At 44.7% G+C, this 21,042-nt stretch overlaps 1 protein-coding gene across 1 annotated transcript in view; it reads right to left on the minus strand.

Moving 5' to 3' along the window:
• Positions 1–11,303: 11,303 nt before the first annotated feature.
• MED13L (mediator complex subunit 13L) overlaps positions 11,304–21,042 on the minus strand; it is a 167,586-nt gene continuing 157,847 nt past the window's right edge. The window contains exons 27-31 of the mRNA XM_021549848.2: positions 19,838–20,014; positions 17,597–17,751; positions 15,602–15,763; positions 15,185–15,297; positions 11,304–14,160 (exon numbers count right to left, since the gene is read on the minus strand). Of these exons, the coding sequence (XP_021405523.2) occupies positions 14,028–14,160; positions 15,185–15,297; positions 15,602–15,763; positions 17,597–17,751; positions 19,838–20,014 (740 nt within the window). The 3' untranslated portion in view covers positions 11,304–14,027. The remainder of the gene's footprint in view (positions 14,161–15,184; positions 15,298–15,601; positions 15,764–17,596; positions 17,752–19,837; positions 20,015–21,042) is intronic.

The following is a 21,042-nucleotide window of genomic DNA, read 5'->3' on the forward strand; positions in this document are numbered from 1 at the left end:
TGAAAGGTGATGTGTGAGAAAGGAGGACTCTCTTGGGGAATCCTTTGGTAAGTCAGTTGTGGTATGACTGGGTAAGCATTCCCACTGTCACACTCCAGAGAGTACTGAGAAATTAAAACCCCTGCAAAGGCAGAAGCTTCCAAAATCTAAGCAGCAAGGAAGAACACTAAATGACCTTATCTTACTGCTGATGACTTGGGCTCAGTAAAACAAAATGCCCTCTGTAGTTCCTCACACCCCAATGGGATGCCAGTCCTTTACCAGGGGAGCAGCCTGAAAACTCCAGGACAGAAGCCTCACAGTCCTAGCTGGCTCTTTGGGGGAATTCCAGTGTTTGTACACCAACAGAGATCTAAGGATGCAAAATTATCCTGCTAAGCTCCCTTTGTAAGCAAAACCTGGGATTTCACACAGACTCAAGTTGTGGGGACACCAGCAACTGAGAACAAGAAATAGGACTGACTTCTTCATGTCACTGCAGAGATCCCTCCTATCAGATCAGTCACATCCTGTCTCCTGAGCATGTTTCATTCAGGAAAGAATGGTTCTTGCTACACTTCAGAAACAAATACATAGTGGTATCATTACATTCAGACATAAAAAAGCAGATTAAATCATCTGAGTTCAAGCTGAAGTGGGACTTTAAAGTGTTCTACCAGGTTGGGCTCTTGCTGTCAGTTGCTGTGCAGTGGGCAGTGGGACAGGACAGTATCTAAGCACTCTCACTACCTTTTCCCCAGAAATGAGTGCTAGAGATGTAACAGCAAGAGTATTCCTAGATGCTTGTTTTTCAGTCTCAGCTCTTGGCCATAAGGGGTTTTTCCCCTCCTTAACAGAATGGCACAGTCTTCAGCCTCCTCCCCTGGTTCCCATCTTCTTTGGAAAATAAACAGCTCTGATTGTTGTGCACTTGAGATTATGAAAACATCAAGTCCATTAGTATTTGGCAAAGTGCTCTCTCATTTCCTTCTGATGTAATAATTGAGAGAGAGGGAGCGGAGACGGCAAAGATAGCACAAGGCACAAGTTAATGACCTTCTCGCATGTATGTGTGGGCTCTTTGAGAAGGAGCCTTTTCCAAGCCCCATCTCGCCTCCACTCATACTGTTTCAGCTGAAATACTGCTTCAATATGGCTTTTATTATTTGATCTGATGTCCCTTGGCCAGCCTTCAGAGGCAGCTAAATGGCAGGCAGGTGTGGGGGGCTAAGAGACAAAAAGCAAATGGAGCTAAATGTTCCAGCAGGCCTGCTGCACACAGGCCCTCAGCTCCAGCTCCACCAGCAAATGCCACTGGTGCCCAGCTCCTCTTGCCTGCTTTGGTTTCACTTACACATTTAAGTCTAGAGGGGGAATGCATCCTACTTCGCTCTCTGAGGGAGATTCTTTGGAAGACTGAAGGCCTGATAAAAATCAGGACGTGGGTGGAATGGCTGAGTGTAGAAAGAGATCAGTTGTAGAAAGAAAATTAACTGAGGTCAGTGATTGCTACTCTGTAGGTGTTGGATTGGCCACCCACTTGATTGCCAAATTTGTGGCTTCACTTTGAGTGCCTAGAGCCAAATTAAAGTGGGATAGATTCCACAGAAGGGTAGTGGAATTTTTCCATGTCCATAGTGTTCCTTGCTGACTTTCTCAAGACTTTACTTTAGTCTTTTGAAGTGCTTCTAGAAGCCTCCAGAGATGTGTAGCTTTCCACATTAGCTTAACTGGAACCTTAGCCAAAAATCTCATTTTATTTAAAAAAATAATCTGAATTTGACAGCTGAAGTTTTAGATTAATAAAAGAAAATAATGATTAGCCTTTGCCAAGTAGTCCCCTTTGAGGGCCCCACCTTAAAGTGACAAGTCCCTGGGCTACCTGAGGCAAAAGGTGATAATATGGATACTGCTCTTCCTCTAGGACATTGAAGCCAAATCCTTCCCTGTACCAAGTACCCCTCCTCCCACTGGATTCACACAATCAGCACTCTGGAAAGAGGAAGCCTGTGAAGGATCGCAAAGGGATTTCAGTGGGGTATTCCCTCCTGCAGCCAAGGGCTTCTGTCAAGGACTGACTGGAACTCTGAACAACCTCGTGTAGTGGAAGGTTCCCTGCCCATGGCAGGGGGATGGAACTGGAGGATCTTTAAGGTCCCTTCCAACCCAGGCCGTTCTGTGATAAAGGATTACTGATTTCTGTGAAGGATTGACAGCAGTGCCTGAGGGCAATTCCACACTTCCTGGTGCCAATAGAAGGAGTCCTTCCCCTTTCCCCACAAGTAAGGTTATCCACCTCTTCCCTCTGTACCTGAAAGTGTTGCAGTGGGTGAGTTAAGCAAGTTAATTTGATGTAATCCAAGTCTCAGCAGGTTTGAGCTGGCCCCTGTTTGCCACCACAGCACCCTGGACTTATGTTCCAAAGCAAACCATGTGTTCTTTGTGCAGCAGCATTGGAAGACTGCTGGGTGGGGATAAGTTTTACCATCTTTTCACCTCCCATTCAAAAAGGAACTGACAAATGAATTATAGGTTTGATCGGTATCAGAAGACACATTATTTTTAAGAGGCCCTTTTGAAGGTCCCCTAGTTGGTTTCTGGGATTTGTAGCAGTCCTTCCCTGTCAATCTAATACACCTTTATATTTGATAATAAAAAATTTCATATCACAAAAATATGCTTTTCCAGACCTAGCTGCAAGGATAGCTGTTTCCTTCCTCCCTGTACATTTCCTCCCCTCATATTTTATACATGCAAAGGCATATACATTCTTACTCCTTTCTGCCATCCTTACATGGCTATAGTTTTGATTTCATTGATTGCACACACCAGTGTCTGCAGAGCTACCTTAAGTAAGTCAAAGCCCTTGGAAATTCAAGGTGAATACATTTTTCTCCTTCAGATACTTTGTTTTAGTTAAAAGCCATTGCGGCTGCTCCATAACAAAACCAGACACAGTGGGCCCCATTGTCCGGCTCTTGGCCAAGGTAGCATGTATGGATTAAGTGATGAATTGCAAAAAGGGCCTAAAAGCCAAGCTGTAACTTCACAAAAAGGCCATTAAAGGTGAGCACTGTCAGTGAAGTGCCCATTCAGAAGGGCTTTTATGACCCTCGGTGTTCCAGAGATGCTCAGGAGCTACAAATGGTTCAGGCTCCCAGACTTGCTGTCCAAGTGACACATCCTCAGCTGAACCTGGCTGGGAGAGCTGCTCCTTGCAGGGATGGGGATGGGACACCGGCACTATCTACACCCAGCAGGTGAGGAAAAGCAGCACTTTGGTCCTGCTCAGACATAAGAAGTCATGAATTTAACCTCAAGGTAAAAAAACTGGGGAGAACCAAAAAGAACAGAAAATGAAAGCACACACTTTTGGGGATACTTTTACCTCCTAAACTTCACCCTCATCAATTTTGAATAAAATCTAATTTTGTCTCTTTTCATACATTCCTTCATATGGTTTTCAGTGTGTCTCTAAAGCATCATCATTTCAATTATTGACACTTATTTAAGCATGTCTAAGAATTTTGTGTAGAGTGGAGGGGTCTGCATAGCTTAGGTGACAGAAAATAGCTCACCTGTGGACTGTGATGTGCACATCCTTTAGTGGCATAAAGCTGCTAGAGGCAAATTGTGCCTGAGTTCCCTTACACTCCATATTAGTCTCTGAAAGATGAAGGAGAATTAATTAAACTTGAGCCTGATTGTTTCTATCAAGCTTTAAAAACACAGTTCATAGAGCAGCAGATTCATTACAAATATTTTGATTGATCCCTGAAAGAAAAACATGCAACTTTATTCTTCATAGGGGAACTGAAAGGAGTGGTTTGTTGACTTCTTTGTGGTGCTTTGAAATCTGCAATTCAGTGCACTTGTGAAATGTTGGATGATGGTGGTTTGAAATAATTTCAACTCAAAGTAAGTAAATCTACCCAGGCTGGAGCATTGGCTACCTCATACAGCTGAAGTGAGCAGTCATTTCTCACCTGGAATCCAAAGCTGAGAGGTGTTTTGGGGCAACTGCAGTTTAGCTTGAACTACATTCAGCTCTTGGCTGAATTTAGTGTTTCAGACAAGACATTTATTTTCTCCACAGCAGCGGCTGCTTTTCTAGTACTGCTTTTCTGAGATCTGAGCTGCCTTTGCTAAGATATCCTTACTTGGGCTTGCACTGGCCCTTAAACCCCAAGCTCCTGCTTTAGTCCAGTTGTAATGGTGAGCTGAGCTATCTCTCTCTCTTTGGCTGAGAAAAGACAAGGCTGGAAGCAGCTGGGTGAACTTTTACCAGTTTGGTTGCAGTTATTTGCTGTGATGCTGCTGCTCCTCCATCAGCAGCTCTCTCCCCAGCACCCAGCCAGACACAGGCTCTGCTCAGCCCTGAGGAAACAGCTCCCCTGGCAGTGTGCCTGTGTTTGGGGCTTCACTCTGACATGTCATAGCCTCACACATTGCTGGGGAGGTGTTGGAAAGGCACCGCAGCCTCTCTCTGAGCGGTGCTCTTTAAACTTTCTACTGATTAGGGGCCTTTTAGCACTCAGCTGGCTTTTCCTAATGGATTTTGCCTTTTCATTGAGACTATTTTTTTTGCAGGCGTTGCCAAAGTAAACAGTCATGGATGGCTATTTGGAAAGCAGGGGAGAGAAGAAAGGGACACAGAGTCAGGACTGGTCCAAATGTGTCCAGACAAGCACTATACATCAGCTGATATGTGCTGGGGGCCAAGTGCTGCCAGAGTTAAAATTTCTGAGAAAAGGAATCCATTTGTTGAGAGACAGGCACAACAGATACAATTGCAAGGTCTTCTTTTGGATCAAAGATGCCATGTCTGAATTCTTGAGCCTTTAGGGGGAGCAGGGTGTGAGCTTGGCATTAATCAGCCCACCTATGATGTATTTCCAAAGTCTTGAAGTCAGAGGAGGTGTTTGAGTAATTCCAAGTTTACAGAGTTCAAGCATATCAATCCTTCACTGCTCTGAAGCAGATAATTTAGCCTTCAGCCAGCTCACTGTGTGGGAACCTATCAGACACTGTCCTAAATGAAACTCCCTTCCTCTGCACTGTTCTGGTCCGTGGATATTGCACATCTCTGCAGAAGTTCAGAATTTGATCCAAGGCAGCAAAGAAAACTGGGTACAGTGGCTCTGTCCCCAGCTGGATCAGTGTACCTGGAAACTTTTGTTTAGGCTCTGGATGCACTGCAGAAGTGTTTTAGGGATGTAGTATATTTATGGCCTGCATTTTATATCAGGCTCTGAAAAGAGCTCTGGATTTTACAGTTCCTTCTCTGCTGCCTTGATATGAACTATGAGAGGAACAAAGCAGACCTTTTGTGTAGGAATATCTTCTTTTCCTGTCCCATCTCTGCACTGATTTACTCCTTAGTTCAGCCAGCTACTGAATGTCTGCTCTTCTTCCTCCTCAGATTAACTACAAGAGTTCAGCCTTCTCGCCTTCAGCTGGGACGTGTTCCTTGCTGGAAGCTTCGGGTTTGTTTCATCTTACAAAGCAGTGAGGGTTCACCTGGCTCCTTCTGGTCAGATGAGCATAATTCATGGACAGAGCTTGGGCTACTGACAGCTAGACCTGATCTGATGTCTCAAGTGCTTAGGAGTCCTGCAGCCTCCTCTCCCCACAGCAGAGTCACCAGAACGTCCAGGGGCAGGCTCTCATGTGACTTTGATCCATGCCAGGGATGGATTCCAGATGGATACTTCCCCAGCGTTGGCCTACAGGCATGTTTCACACAGCATTGATGGGGTGTTAACGATGCTAAAATTTCAGCCAAGCTCCTCAGACATGCTGGGCTGGGAATGAGGAGAGGAGCTCTTTAATAAAAACCTGATGTAGACTGGGCACTTCTACCTGTAGTGCAGCCAGAGGAGCCATCAGGGCACCTGGAAGAGGGAAGTGAAGGTGTAGCCCCTGCCTGTCACCAACTCACTGAAGCACCAGTGGATCTCGGCATTCCCAAGACTCTGGCTGGAATCAGGTCTGGGATGAAACCATTTTTTGGATGGTGCAGGGTGGTGTGCAAGTGGTGGCTTCATCCTGTGGGGTCTGGAGGGGATTTGCCACTGGGAGCTGCGAGGTGGCCCAGGGAAAGGGGAGCTGAGGGAAGGATCAGGCACATCCCCATGGAGCTGTGGCTGCAGTCCTGCTTCCAGCTCCCCACAGGGCCTGCAATGCTCTGGGACATACACAGAGCTCAGAGCAGTCCGGGGAAGGGGCTCAGGGTTTGCTTTCCCCTGCCCTCAAGTCCTGCCTGATTCCTGGAGGGATATGCCCCAGGTAGAATGGAGCTGAGCCATTGGGCTGGGCTTGGGCTGCCTCAATGGCATTACCACACACCTGCTGGGGTAATTTTTGGCTCAGACATCCCACTTCTTTTTTCATGGAGTGAATGATCCTGATCTGCATCCTAGTTTAGAGGCCATTCCACATTTATGTGTTTGGCTTAGTGTTTTAGGTTTTGTGTATATGTGTGTGTGTGTGTGTGTGTGTGTGTGTGTGTGTGTGTGTGTGTGTGTGTGTGTGTCTTACTATGAATTCCTTCTGATATTTTATTGGCCAGTTCCACAATATTCTGGGATCTCTCTGTAAATCTTTGCAGAAGGCTGTAGTTTTTGTTGTCCTAAATAATTTTATATGCTCTTGACTAAAGTGCAAGCTAATGCTCTGCTTTCTGCTGCCTGAGAGCCTTAAAATGAACCAGAGCTCCAGTGAGCCAGTGGCATTGATTGTTACACAGGCAAGGAGTAGCAAAGTCAACAGTTTGCCCAAAATCCTGCATTGGTTTGGGCAGCTTTAGAGTTTTGATCTTTCCTCTCCTCTCAATCCCTTTAGCGTGCCTTCCTTACTTGCTTATTAAATCTGGAGCTGGTCTCCTAATTAACTGCACCCTTAATAACTACAAAGCCATTGCTTAGGAGGTTGAAGGGGTGGCAGTAGTTGCACAGAAACCTGGAACAGCAGTTCCATTCCATGAATGCTGGCCTCAGGCATTCTGAGGTTATGCATTAACACTGAGTGCCAGTGCCCCTCACCTGCACAGGCACTCCTGGCTGCCATCTCCAAGTCTCCAAAGGAACAGGGAACTGGGGTGGAGGAGCCTACACCAGAGTGCTGCACAAGGAACAGAGGTCACCCAAAGTACCCCTCTCTGATTAGGAATCTGTAGACTATACAGCAAAGGATTTGTGCTCCCAAATGGACAGGGCACTCATCCAAGTCACCTAAATAACAAAAGCAAAGAGATTATGGGAAAATGAGAAAAACATCCTCTCAACTTCTGGCTGAATTTGTTTAGGGAGGGAAGGTTGTATTTTGTGGAAAGGGATGCTCACTTGTGTGTGATATTTCTTTTAAATAAAAGTAATATTTCACTACTGAAACGTCCCAACATCAAAAAACAAGTCAGCAACACAAAGTGCAAAGTGAAGGGCAAACCAGTGATGATGAGGGGAATCTCCAAGCAAAAGAGGGGTGTCTGTCCCTCTATTGCCAAAAAAGCAAAAGGGCCCTTGGTGGTATGAGTTGTTTTCCACTTGGGTTCTCCCTGTTCTTTACAGCTCAAGTCACCCTGAGACCAGGCTTGGGCCCATGCAGATCCCTTTTCTGTCCCCTGCCTGTCCCTGGGTACTCAGGCAGTGCAGCAGTGCCATTCCTGAATGGAGCACTGCAGTGTGTGCCATTGCAGCGTGGGGCACTGCAGCATGGGGCACTGCCATGTGTCCATTGCAGCATGGGGCACTGCCGTGTGTGCCATTGCAGCAGAACCCTTCCCCACACACTGCAGCCTAACAGGGGGAAAGAAATCCAAGGGCAATTACTTGGACCTGAAATGTTGCTGAAGCCAGGAGGCTGGAGAGCTGCTCGCAGCACCATTCTTTTAGCACTTCCATGGGCCATTACCCTGCTGGGTTTAAGAGCCCCCTGCCCTGCCATGCTCACCCTGCCCCATCACCTGCGTCTCCCAGCCTCTCTTTTCCCCAGGCACTAATGAAATTACCACCGAGACTGATTACAAGTGGGGTGGAGCACTTTGACCAATGAACCCACACCTGCTCGCGTGGTTGACCTTTAACGATGCAGCTCCGTAGCTCTGCAGTTTAATTTGGTTTTTTAAAGCCTAGTTTAGGGAGAAGCTGGAGTTTCATTTGCCATCAAAACGTGACCCCTGCTGGAGGACCGAGGATGTGACTTCCAGTTATTCATATGGACAACCCCACACACAGAACGGCACAGATGTGATTAATGTGATATGATACAGCTGTCACTGGCTGCAGGCAATCACAAACAACTAAAGAAAGGTTGGCTTAAAGAGACTTCTTATTCACCCAACTGCAAAGGTAAAAAAGGTTTTCTGGATATTGTTTTTTTGGTTGGTTGGTTGGTTGTGGTTTTGGTTTTATTTTTGTTTTTTTTTTTTCATGCATGGGATTGTGTTTTACAGAATTGCAGGAACCAGTGAGTTTTTCCTGCAGGGCTCTGTGTGTATAATCTTTTTTTTTTTAATGGGGGTTCTGGATATCAAATTTTCTGGCAGAAAGTTCTCCAAACACTTGTAGTAGCAGCAGTGCATTTGAGGATGTAGTTTGTTCCTAAAGTTATACCAACCTGACATTTTTCCAAAGGAAAAATATTTAAATAAAAACAGAGTGTCAGGCTGGTAGGAGTTTTGTAAACATATGTCTAATTTAGTGTGTAAGGAAAATAAATTCCACTTGTTGGGGCCTAGGTCTGCCCTGGTTGCCACGTGGGCTGTTGCAGTTCCCTGCTGGCCTGGCTGTGTCTTTTAAAAGGGCCAGCTGGAGTGAGCATCACTGCCTGGGGAGCAGCTGATGTTGCTGAGTAGATGACAGAAGTCCTGCAGGGGCAGATGTTGCTGAAATGAAACACCTGTCCAAGAGGAGAAGGTGCGTGTGCTACGGGAAGGAGCCCACATGCCTGGGATGTGAAGGTAGAGGTGGCTGGGTACCAGGGGTTGGCTAAGAGCTGAAATCTTTGGGGAACAGAGGTGTCAACCACAGAGGCTGCTGTAGTATCCTAGAGCCACATGAGAGTGGCAGTGGGATGGGACCAGACCCTGTGGAGCAACCAGAAGGAGCCAGTGAATTCCAGCAGGTGTTGCAGGACCACAGAATGTGTTCCTGTAGAGAGTCCCCAACAGTGCCATGTCCTGCAGGTTTGCTGCAAAGGGGCCCTTGTGCTAATCTGGTTTCTAACCATGATTCTGAAAGGTTTCAGTTAGTAGCTCTTGTAGGGAAAAGCTGATGTTAATCAGATAAAGGAGCATGCAGTATGGTTTTGTACTGGAGATGCATGCCCATGATTGCAATGGCTGACAGGGCCCAGTGTGGTAGTGGAGCAGGAGCTGCTCATTCAGAATGGCTCAGACTGGAGCCTGCCCTGCCTGGAGCAGAGCTCTTGTGAGATCCCAGCACTGACAGCTCAGGGCAGCCTGAATTCCCAGCTGGCCTCACACAGACACTGGGGCCATCCTCTTCCAGGCCTCTGTGGAGTATTTCAGGTTGCAAACAGCCCTGAGGTTTCCATATCCTGTGCAGTGTGCTGAGGGATCGCTCCTTTGGTACCTGGCAGGGGAACAGCCACTGAAGCACAAACCAGCAGTGCCACATCAACTTTTGTCCAAGGGTTAAGTGTCAGAACAGGGAAGTGGAAGCTGCATAATTTTATAAATCCTGCTTTGTTGTCAAAAACCAAATACTTCCTGTTTGGGGATGCAGGGCTGTTTCCATTTCCATTGTAAATGGTGAGAGACTGCCCATAAACCTCACGTTTACTTCACTATTTCTGATGCTTTCTACATGTGCTGAAACAACTTTCAGGTGGCCATGACATTTTGTCAAAAATAGAGATGGCAGATGGGAAAGGAAAAGTAGTTTCATGTCAGCCTAATTTAAAAAGCATTTTCTTTATTGGAGTTAAAAAGAGTTGAGTCCATCACCAGTGTTGTACATTTGTTGTAGAAATTCTATTATTGTTACAAAGCAACTGAGATTTCAGTGTTTTCATTAGTTCTTCCTTAAAGTCCTCATGGAATGGAGTATTTAATTGATGTTTTGTCTGTGAAGCCAGTGAATTAGCCACAAAGTAATCTCCATGTAACAAATACTGCTCTGCAGTAATTCTAGGTACTTGCAGCTCTCACAGGAGAAACCAAAATGTAAATGTTCTGTACAAACTTGGATAGGGTAATTGAACAGTATCATTTAGTACCATAATTTACAGTAATACAGTGAACTAAAATATACAAGCTTGAAAGTTTTTTAAAAAAAGGTAAAATCTTAGGGACTATTTCTGTAACTATCTGAATTCAGAACTAAGATGCACAAAAATTCAAGTGGACAAGAATGAACATCTACTGAGGAAATCCCAAATGGCCATTAAAGAGCCATGGAGTGGCAGTTCCTCCATCCAGTCACTGGAACTGTTATGGAAAATTAGTTTGTTTAGGATACTTTTTAAGGGAGTAAACCACAAAGATCAGCTGTGACACTCTTGGAGTCTGAAGAAACTCCCCCATCCCCTTTTGCCAATCATCACTGCTGTAACAGGGGCTGTCCCTGCAGCCTGGGATGGCACAGCTGGCTCCAGCCACCCCCCACATCCCAGGCTGGCACAGCTGGCTCCAGCCACCCCACACATCCTAGGCTGGCACAGCTGGCTCCAGCTCCCACCCCCACATTCTGGGGTGTCACAATTGATCATTAAATGTCATTTTCGGCACTTGTGTGTTTTGGAATGACTCTGCTAAACCCAGTGTGTCTCACTCTGCAGAGACCAACCCAGCCCTGCCCACAGCAGTTACACTTAGCACAGAATTCACAATTAGCACAGAATCTCAGAGTATGCTGAGCTGGGAGGGACCCACAAGGATCATGGAGTCCAGCTCCTGTGGGCTGGGGATTCTGCAGATGCTCTGGGAAGCCTGAGGCCACGTCTCTGCTCCCTCAGCCAGGGCTGTCCTGCAGCCACCACGGCCCTGTCCCTGTCCCTGTCAGCTCCTGCAGGAGACTCACCTGCTGCACACGGAGTTCATCCAGCACTGATGGAGCCCTGCCTCTGGAGCTGCCATAGAAAGCAGCTCCCGTGGCATTGGATTATCCCAGGCTGCTCCCACCCACCCCTCTGCAGGATTTTCCATCCTTACCACTAGTGACACCCAATGTCCCCTCACAACAGCCACAGTTTGAAACATTTCATTTCAGTTCCATTCACATTCCTGGATCTGCACCTTGCAATTCCTTTCCTGGTAATGCCAAAACTCAGAGCTCAATACAAGAATAAAACTGCACCAACAGTTTCAGTAATTCAATAATTTATTCATCTAAAAAAGTGTGTAAAAGTATATAGCTCTCATCCACAAGGTATATATGAATGACATTTAAAATGGAGGTCTTTTATTATTATTGTTTCTTTTTATCAAAGTCTTTTTTAGTGTATTGTACCAGCGATATACTGTAGATTTAAAATGAACTTCACATTTTTTTTTGTTTTCTTTCAAATTGTCGGCTATATATAAAAGAAGCTCACTGCAAAATGCTCAGAGGAAAAAAAAAAAAAAAAGAAAACAAAAAGAAATTCAGAACTCCCCAGAAATGTACAGCTTTTACATTTAAAAAAGGTTCTGAAATATACATACAAGCATGCTGGACATTCCCCACCCTCCCACTCCCTTTAGCTCAAACAACTGTAATAATAATTCTGATTTAGGCATGATTTTTCAAAGTTAGAAATAAAAAAAAAAAAATAATAACTTTCTTCACTCTGTAGGAAAGCCAGGGCTTGTACATTTCAGATTAATTCAGTAAAAAACTCACAAGTAAAATAATGCATATTTAAGAGAAATATTATACAGAACTTCTCACACTGAAGTACATAAGAATTTTCTTTAAAATCTATTGCCATTCATTTATTTTGCACAAAAACGTATAAATATGTCACCAGCTTCTCTTAACTTAAAAAAATTAAATAAAAGACACCAGATGAAAACTACTCCTTGCTGCCCTTTTTTTTAATTTCTAATTTTTGCTTAGAACCAGGTTTGTGGGGAAGAAACACCCCTGGATAAAAACAGCCCATTTAAAAACAATAAGGAAAATAATAATCCAAAGTTCAGATGAATCCTGGGAACAAATAACCCCCAAATGGTAAAAGTTTACAAATGTCTACTTTACATTGTTTTCCTCCCCAAGTTAAATTTTTTTATACAAGTTTACAATCTTCATCTTTTTATGCTCTTCAAAAGGCCTTGAGAATTTTCTTTTCTGATTAAGAAAAAATAGTACTGCAATATTTTTAAAGTCAATTTTACACTGTACACATTAGATACAAATGGTTTGATATCAGATTTTTTTTAACCTATACATTGCAAAGAGGACACCCACACGGAGGGGTGGAGCAAGGAAAGAAATAATCCATTTACAGGTTCCTCTCCTGCCTTCACCTTCTCATTACACAAGCAATTCTTTTTTTTTTTCTTTTATTATTTTATATAATTTGTTTTAAACGTTACATTATCTCAAGAAAAATACTTTTTAAAATCATAGAATTTCATTTTTTTTAACCAGAACATGAAAGTCTTTTGGAAGAACTCTAAACTTGGTAGTTTTTCTTCACAGCCAGGGGAGGGGTCACCCAGCCTGGTCCAAGTGCCTGACCCTGGCCCCCTCCTGCTGCCCAGTGCACCCCCAGAAATGAGGGAAGGGGCTGGAATAGGAACCCCTGGGAGCCTGGAATGAAGGAGTCATAAAAATACTTCAATTAGCCATTAACTTTCCCAATGGCGATCATTTCACAAAACAAAGTAACTTTGCCACCACAGTGGTGTAACTTCAAGTACTAATTTAATGATATAATTTTTAAAAATTATTTCTTTGAAATAATATTCCTATAGTCAGAAAAAATACACCAGATTTGTGACTGATTTAGTGTAAACAAAAACCGTATTTTTGGATATGTACATGGACGAGTCTGCCCAGAATTAAAGGGCGACTTGGCTTGCAGTAAATACTTTTCTAGCATCACTAAATTTACTGGAAATATATTTAAATCATAGCTTTACAATAGATTAATCTGTCACTTTCCACTTGCCCTGAACTGGGCTTTAAAGTATTTTTTCCTCCCTACCTCCCTCTCACTCTTCTCCCTTAGGTAGTGTTATCCTTCATTAAACACTGGCCATTCCTTGCTTTAACCAGGCTAAACACAGGGGAGAATTCCTTAAAATACAATATACCCTTACCAGAACATGCTTCCCTTCCCCAACTTTGATTGTTATGAGCTTCTTTTGATTTCCAGGTCAGAAGAGTGAGAGGTCTGTAGATAAATAACCCTACAGTGGAACGGAGCTGGATTTTTAAGGTATTTCTACTGTTCCTGGTCCTTTATAATTTAATCCCTCCCCTCCCCAAACCTAAAAATAAATAAAGTATCTCCAGACCATTCATATCTACATGGACAGGTAACAAATGCATGCATTCATCCCAATCCACTCTGACAGGAACTCCAGGTAGACAGAAAACTCCAATATTTATACGAGACTACAACTGTGTGGTTTTGTGTTTGTGGTTTTTTCCTCCTGCAAAGTCCCAGTTTACAACGATCAAACAAACAAAACACCTGAACTGGTCACTACAAGGTGGTTTTTACTTGGAGGGCTGACACTGCTCATGGGTCTTTATCAGTTCCTAATGCAAAAAGATCCTGTAGTCTTCCTTAAAAAAATAAAATATTAAAAAAAATAATCACGCTGACCAGCAGTTACCGAGCCACCAAACTAACACTGGCTTGAGGTTACTCTGTGTTCACTGTTCTTGGATGTTCCCAGATTTTGGACTGAAGCTGCCAGAGATGTTAATGGGTAGTTTAATTTTGAACACTGCAGAATTCACATGTGCTTTTGGAGGAAAAGAAGCACAGCACAGGACTGGTCTGAAGAGAAGCAAACGGAGCTCTTTGCAGGTCGTGGCACGTTCCCGGGCAGGGGGGAGAAGCAGCCAGAAGAACAAGTGCTTGTGTGTGTCCTACAGGATGTTCATGATGGCGTTGTAGAGCTGGGTGAGCACCACGAAGTGCACGGGCAGGCAGGAGCTGCGGTCCTGCGTGGCCGGGTTACACGTGAGCCAGGACAGGGCGTTGTACTGCTCCAGCACGAACCTGCACAGGGAGGCACAGACATCACAGCCTGCCTGGGGCTGTTCTGTTAATGGCTCTCCTGCACCTACACCCTGACAGAGCTGCCAGTGTTTTGGCAAAGGAGGAACCTCACTGAAAAGCAGGAGGGTTTAGCTTTGCTATGTCTGAAGTATTTCCATAAAGGCCCTCCCAAACACACACAGATTCTGGACTCACAGTGGTTCAAATGACACTGCTGTCAAAGTCTTGGGGATTGAACAGCTCTGCCTCTCTGGGCACCCTGTACCAGTATTTGCTCACACTGTTCCTGTGATCCTCTATCTAATTGCAATTTCTCATCTCGTAACTTTTGTCTGTTGCCTCTCATCCTTTCCCTGTCCACTGCATTCTTGTTTTACTCAATACCTGGGACACCTGTGAGAGCTCAGTCCTCCAAGAGGACGCAAATTCAGATCTTCTAGAATAGTACACCCCCAGTTTCCTTAGATTAAACATTCCTGTTCTTTGCTGATCTTTGTACACTGTGTGCTCTCATCACACAGATCTGCGTTCAGTCCCCAAAGGTGGGATGGAGGCAAACAGGCCCCACATCATCCTGGACAATAAAACACACACCCTACCTGCATTCAGGAACAGTGTCTCCTTTATAGCCCAATGCTAGCACAGTAGTATCAGGGAGTGCTTTTATCTCCTCCTACAAATCCACTGGGTTCCATGAGGTAAGATAATGAGTGGCACAGCTCAGATTAGATGCCAGGGGAACAGAGCAATCTGGGTAGGGGGCAAACCATGATGTTCCCCTGGCAAGGCTGAGCTGTTCTGAGTTTGCTTGGCATCATTATGCACAGCAGAGGGAAACCCACAGAATTCCCCCTCAAAGCCCTGCTCTGGCATCTTGGAGGAGGAAATGCCCCAAGACATATAGGGCATGGCGGGGCTAAAAAGTGCTGATAAGTAACTGTGATAGGTTGGAACGGTTACTCTGAAACCGCTGAGCTCAGTTCCCAAATGTTTAGGGCAGAAATGAAAACCTAAAGGGTGTTACCTCAAGACATCTGATGTAGTTTTAGAGTCAAGGGGGTGAGGAACTCGCTGAGAATTTCTGGCAGGTAGAAGCTCGTCTGTCTGCGCTACAGAGATGTGGTGATGGAGAGAGGCCTGCACAGAGGGAAAGTGCAAAAATTAACTCCTCATACAGGAGGTACTACTAAGGATTCCCAAGAAACATCCGTTGTGCATCACCTCAGGACAGCGTGGGAAGTTGGCAATTCTGCGTTGAACCCCCCCATGACCACGTGTATTTCCAAATTAACAGTAACATTTTTAAATAAACGGACTGGAGTTCTGCAGTTCTGGCGTGGAATGTCTCAGGTTCACTATGGCACTACAGACTCCAACTGCAACTTTTACAGGCATGGAAATAGCAATGGATAATGAGTGCTCCATGTGGAGCATGACAGACCTTCAGGAAGAGGGGACACTGGTTCTGTGCCTGAGGACAGGAGGACCAGAACCACTGCGGGAGGTTCTCCGCTTTGGCAGTTGACACGAAGTACCCCAGAGCCAGAGGCTGCTGCTTCAACTCTTCGGGGGCTTCTCTGGAGAGGAGACGTTCACCTTGGCTCTGCAAGACAAGGAAAAGGCAGCTCTGGGGTGTTGTCAATACAGCCTACTCCTGGAAGGGTGACTTCATTTGCTAATTACTCAGGAATCTTAGTCAAAGTTACCCAGGCCGTGCCTTATTCCCCTGTAGTTGGGTCCCCCAGGCTTATGCTTCAGAAGCACTGTAGATTCCCAAACAGCTGGGAAAGCAGTTCACTTCATCCATAAATGTCAACAGGTTAAGAAAAAAAGGCAAAGATTCCACTGCACAAAAAGCAGCTCAATTACAAATCCTTCCCTGCCAATCTCTTCCAGTGGGTCTGGAGAGGAATCCAAGGCAGGAAAAAAGCCTGGAGCAGGCAGCACTGGGAGCCTGGCACAAGGGGCTGGTGCCCAGCCATCAATTATTGCCCTGACCCTGGGCCCACGGGGGGATGATCACACACTGCTGCTCTGCTAAAGCCAAACATTACACTGCAATTACCAGGCCTGGCTTAATGGTTAATGGGAATTACTCGGGTTCAGCTGGAAAGGGCTTGTCCAGGGCTCTGGGCTCAGGCCATGAACCTCCCAGGGCTATTCCCAATGGATGCAGCTCCATAGAAGTGGCAAAGAATGGATTGCTGAGGGAACTGGGGAGAGGGAAAGTGAGGAGTTCTGATTTATGGCTGCAACGTTTGGCAGCAGAATTTAGAAGTTTTCATTTGCCCACACACCAGTTTGAAATAACTGGGACAGCAGTGTGGTGGTACCGAGCCTTTGATGGGAGAATTGCACAATCCACACAAGGTGGTTGTGGACTGAGCTCACAAAATACAGGATTAGTATTTCTGTGGCTAAGGCAGGAGGTATTTCTCCCTCACTGACTGTATTAAAGCTCCACTGAGGCATTTTGGCAGACTTTGCAAGGGAAATACAGGTAGGACTTTCTACTTCCAGGGGTGAGACTACCACCATTTAGTCAGTCATGTTCAGGAGTTAGAATTCTGATCTGCAGACATCTCATTGATGTGTCAAAAATGGTATAAAAGATACCCTGTTTCTCTCATAAAATACTGTATTATTTAGTAAAGAAGTAATATGCTACTACTTCAAAGTTAGTATTTCTAGAACAAAACTTCACAGAAACTTGCAAAGCAGAAAACTTCAATCTAATTGTGATGGAAACCATTTTAAGAGAACTGCTCAGTCTTACATGATTAAATGTAGGAGTGAAAAAGTTCCATCAAACCTGATCCAAGCTAAGCCAATTCAAAAAAAATAACTTGAACTACCGAAAACAATTTGCATTTTAAGTAATCAGTGATGTTGGAACTGACTTTATAAAAGCCACTTCAAACAAAAATAACTGCCAAACGCTGTGTGCTCTGGGCTAAATATTCCTAAGAAAACAACATCTGCATAACCATCCAGCACCTGCAGAGTTTCCATAGGCAGAGTTTCATCACAGGGAGAATTCTCTCCCTCTTGCCTCCCCTGAAATCCATGGGAACAGGGCTGTCACAGCTTCCCTTCTCTCAAAGACTTGTCACTTCATGCCAGAGACATTCCATAGGATTTTCCAGGAAAGAAAGGATGAGTACAGATTAAATCTATGCAGGGTCATCAGCTATGGATGTGCCACACAAAAATAAAGCTGCTCTCTCCCCCTCAATTATCGACCAACAATTAACTTGGAGGGTGCAAACAGAGACATCTCCAGCAGTATTTAACCTTCAATTTCAACCTAATTTTTGTTTGCTGTTGAGCTAATTATGTGTCAGGATCTAGGAAGGAAAAACATTTTGTTGGAGGATTTGGGTCTTTTTTTTGTATTTTATTTTAAACACTGTTCCCTATGGTCCTCCAGCCTTACCCTACTGTGATGGTAGTGAGATCCCACTCCAGTGCCAGATGGTGATCCAGGGGAAGGAACTGGGGAGGAATTTGGTGAAGAGTGAAGATTCCCTGTTATCAAAATTCTAATGTCATTGTCCATGTCATCTGGAAATGGGAGGTCAAACATGTCATCTGAAAAGGAAAAGAAAGGAAAATAATTTCCAATGTGCTATACTATTTTCTCCAAGAATTTTTTATAATTTACTACCTTTCCCTTTAATTTATTGTCTTTACCTTTTTTCTTTAACATACTCCCAAGACAGATGAAAGCAGAGATAAAGATTTTAATGTTTAATCCCCCCTAGAACCTTTGACTGCAACCACACAGACATGAAAGGGAGAGTTGGCAGACAGCTATTGGGATAATGAATTTTTAGCAGTGGCCACAGAGTGAACCGAATTCCCATTGTAGCAACTCCATAAAATCCAGACTGAATTTTGTAACGCAACAACTGACACCTCTGCAGCTGGCCACAGAGACCCCTAAACAAAACACTTGGAATCATCACACACAGCTCCAAGTGCTGCTCCTCAGGCTCCCAGAGCTGCGCACCAGCTCCAGCCTCCCTGCACAGGGAACAGCCCTGGCAGCTCCAGGGAAACTGCCCCTGGAATCTGTGAGGACAGCAAGGCCTTCCTCACTGCACAGCACTCCTGATTCTTTCAGGTACTGCACCAGGATCCCCAACAAAGTAGCCCTTATATCCCCCTTTCACCTCAGGAGTTCCACACATCTCAATAGCATAATTGGCTGGATTAATTTGGTTTATGTTAATACAGGGGTAGGGCTAAAAATACAGAGAAGATGTGTTTGCCTTATGCATTCCATTACTCATCATCTGCACACAGGTTACAATACTCTGAGTAAGTTATGGGAGAGAAAGACAAGGCACCATCAACACAGCCAAAAATTACAGTATCACAATATGGTTAGAGGGGTTTTTCTTATCCAGATTTCTCAGCAGGCAAAGAAATCCAAGTTTATAATGACATTTAAAGTACATTTTAGTGGGTAGACAGGGACAGTGGGAGCTGTCTGAATTAACTGTATTAATTAGAATTGTAAATAAATTTATACTAAAACACGTAGCCCTAAATAGAAGTCATGCATCCTACATATAATAAACAATACCAATTTCTCTTGAAAAAGATGAATTTACGCCATATAAAATGGAAAAGTATCTGTGTTCTGAACTAATTTCACCTGAAACCCCAGTATTGAAAGAGGCAGGTGGTTGTTTTCCTTCATCTCCCAAAGAGAACCTCTGGATTGCTGGAGCAATGCTTTAACTGAAGTTTATTAACTTGTGTCCTACGGCCTCAGTAAACAAACCAGAGCTAATATCATGCTCTGCTTGGCCCCTAGAGCAGAAATGAGCTGGCTAATGGCAGCAGGAAGCAGCTTAATCATTAAGTAGAGCAGAGTTAAGAAAATTAAATTTAACACCATTTTGGAAAAGGCCATTCTTGTACCTGACTCTAATTAACATCTGCAGCACCAACAGGCAGGTTAATGCAGGTTAATGTTTGTCATGTTCAGGAGGGATCCCGGTGCCTCCTGGGACAGGGATTGAGAGGGGCAACTTCCCTTCAGAGGCCCTGGGACATCCCAGGAGGGACAGATCAAAGCCTTAAAAGCAGTAGCCTGCCTTCCTCTCCAGCCCAACTGCCCTCCTCATTAACACAGCCACTGTACGTGTTCGCAGCTACTTTTAGTTTAAATTGCTTTGCACTCATTTAAAGGATTTGGGACAAAGCAGGAAAATGCTTATTTGGATATAAAGCATTAACCAGAGTCTTGCTGACTCAAACTGCAGGTTTAGTGTAAAAGCACTCCAGGGGCACCAGAAAATCTCAGGTTGGGATATTTTCCCTACTCAACCACAAGTGCCTCCTTCGTGTCAGCTCTGCACACAACAGGGCACGATGTGAAGCACGACTGGAAAACAGCGGCTGGTCTGAGCAAGTCACAACAAGACAAAGCACGTTGTGGTCTGTGCATGTGGTGCATTGCCTGGTCCTTGTCCCTTTGGGAATAAACCAGTGTGACTCTGAGAATACACTAGGGAGAGCACCGTGTAGCTAAAGCCCTGCATGGTTCCCTTGCTGGGGTGGTGTGGGGTCTGTGCAGAACCCCAGCCCCCTCAGGGTTTATTCCTGCCCAGCTCAGCTCTGCTGATGCCCTGGAAAAGCCCCAGGGGATTTCCCCCTCACTCACCGTTGGTGGGGCTGAAGCCATCCTCGTTGGGGTAATTTGCAGGTGCCACCTGGATGGTGGCAGAGGTGGGGAACACCAGGATGTGTGTGCAGGAGGCGTCCTGGGGGGTGTTGAGCTGGGACGACTGCAGGTTCAGCGCCGTGCTGCGCCCGAACACCGAGCCCATCGTCACCGCGTCTGTGGGGACAGACACAACGGCACAGGTGGTCACTGCATCACCTCCCAGACACGTGCTCTGTGCCCAGGGACACCTCTACCCGTCCCACTTGCTCTGCAAACGCACAGACACAGCTGAAAGGCCTTATCTTCAAAGATTGCATTGCTGCAAGAGCTTGACATTAAGATCACCAGCCCCACCTCTCCTGTCATTCTGCTGGCCCTTAATCAAATATTTACTTGTAAAATGAGCACGTTAAATTGATTTTTCGCACACATCTCTGTAGAATTATGAAATACACCCCACTTTGGTCGATATGAACACGAACACAAAAATAAAGCCATACAACAATAAAGTTTCTCTCTCCTCCTCCTTTATTCTTCTCAATTATCCTCCAGCAATTAACTTGGAAGGTGCAAATAGTCAATGCAGAGACACATTCTTCAGCAGTATTTAACCAGCACCTTTAATTTTAACCTAATTTTTGCTTGCTGTTGACCTAATTATGCATCAAGATCTAAAGGAAAAAAAAAATTCTGTTGAAGGATTTGGGTCTTTGTGTTTTACTGTGATACGAAAAAGCCTCATTTGCCATCTGTTTTCTCACATTACAAAATCTCTGCTTTGAAAATATTCTACATGATAAGTAATTTTCAAGCTCAATTAATTCTGCTCTGTATTAGTCTTTTCTTTCTAAAAAAACCCCATAGTGGTTTGTAAGGGTATGTTAAGGATGTGTCACCACATACATTAAAAAGTAAATGCTTGGGTAAAACCACAAAAGGAACCTCAGCATTAAATTTCACTTCAACTTAAGCCCATGGACTGCTGCTTCTAAGTGAACACTCTAAATACCTTCAGCATGTGAGAAGGCAAGTGGGCTTATTCTGATTCCCATTTCCACAGGCTCCTACTCATTCCCACTGCAGCCTCCTCCAGGCACAAGAGTCTCTGACACCACTTCCAGCCCATGGGAACTGGGCTGCCTGAGCCCATGGGCTCCCCAGGGAACACATCAGCACTTTGGCAGTGGTCTGCAGCAACCTTC

The sequence above is a fragment of the Lonchura striata genome, chromosome 18, assembly GCF_046129695.1.
Source record: "Lonchura striata isolate bLonStr1 chromosome 18, bLonStr1.mat, whole genome shotgun sequence".
NCBI lineage: Eukaryota > Metazoa > Chordata > Aves > Passeriformes > Estrildidae > Lonchura > Lonchura striata.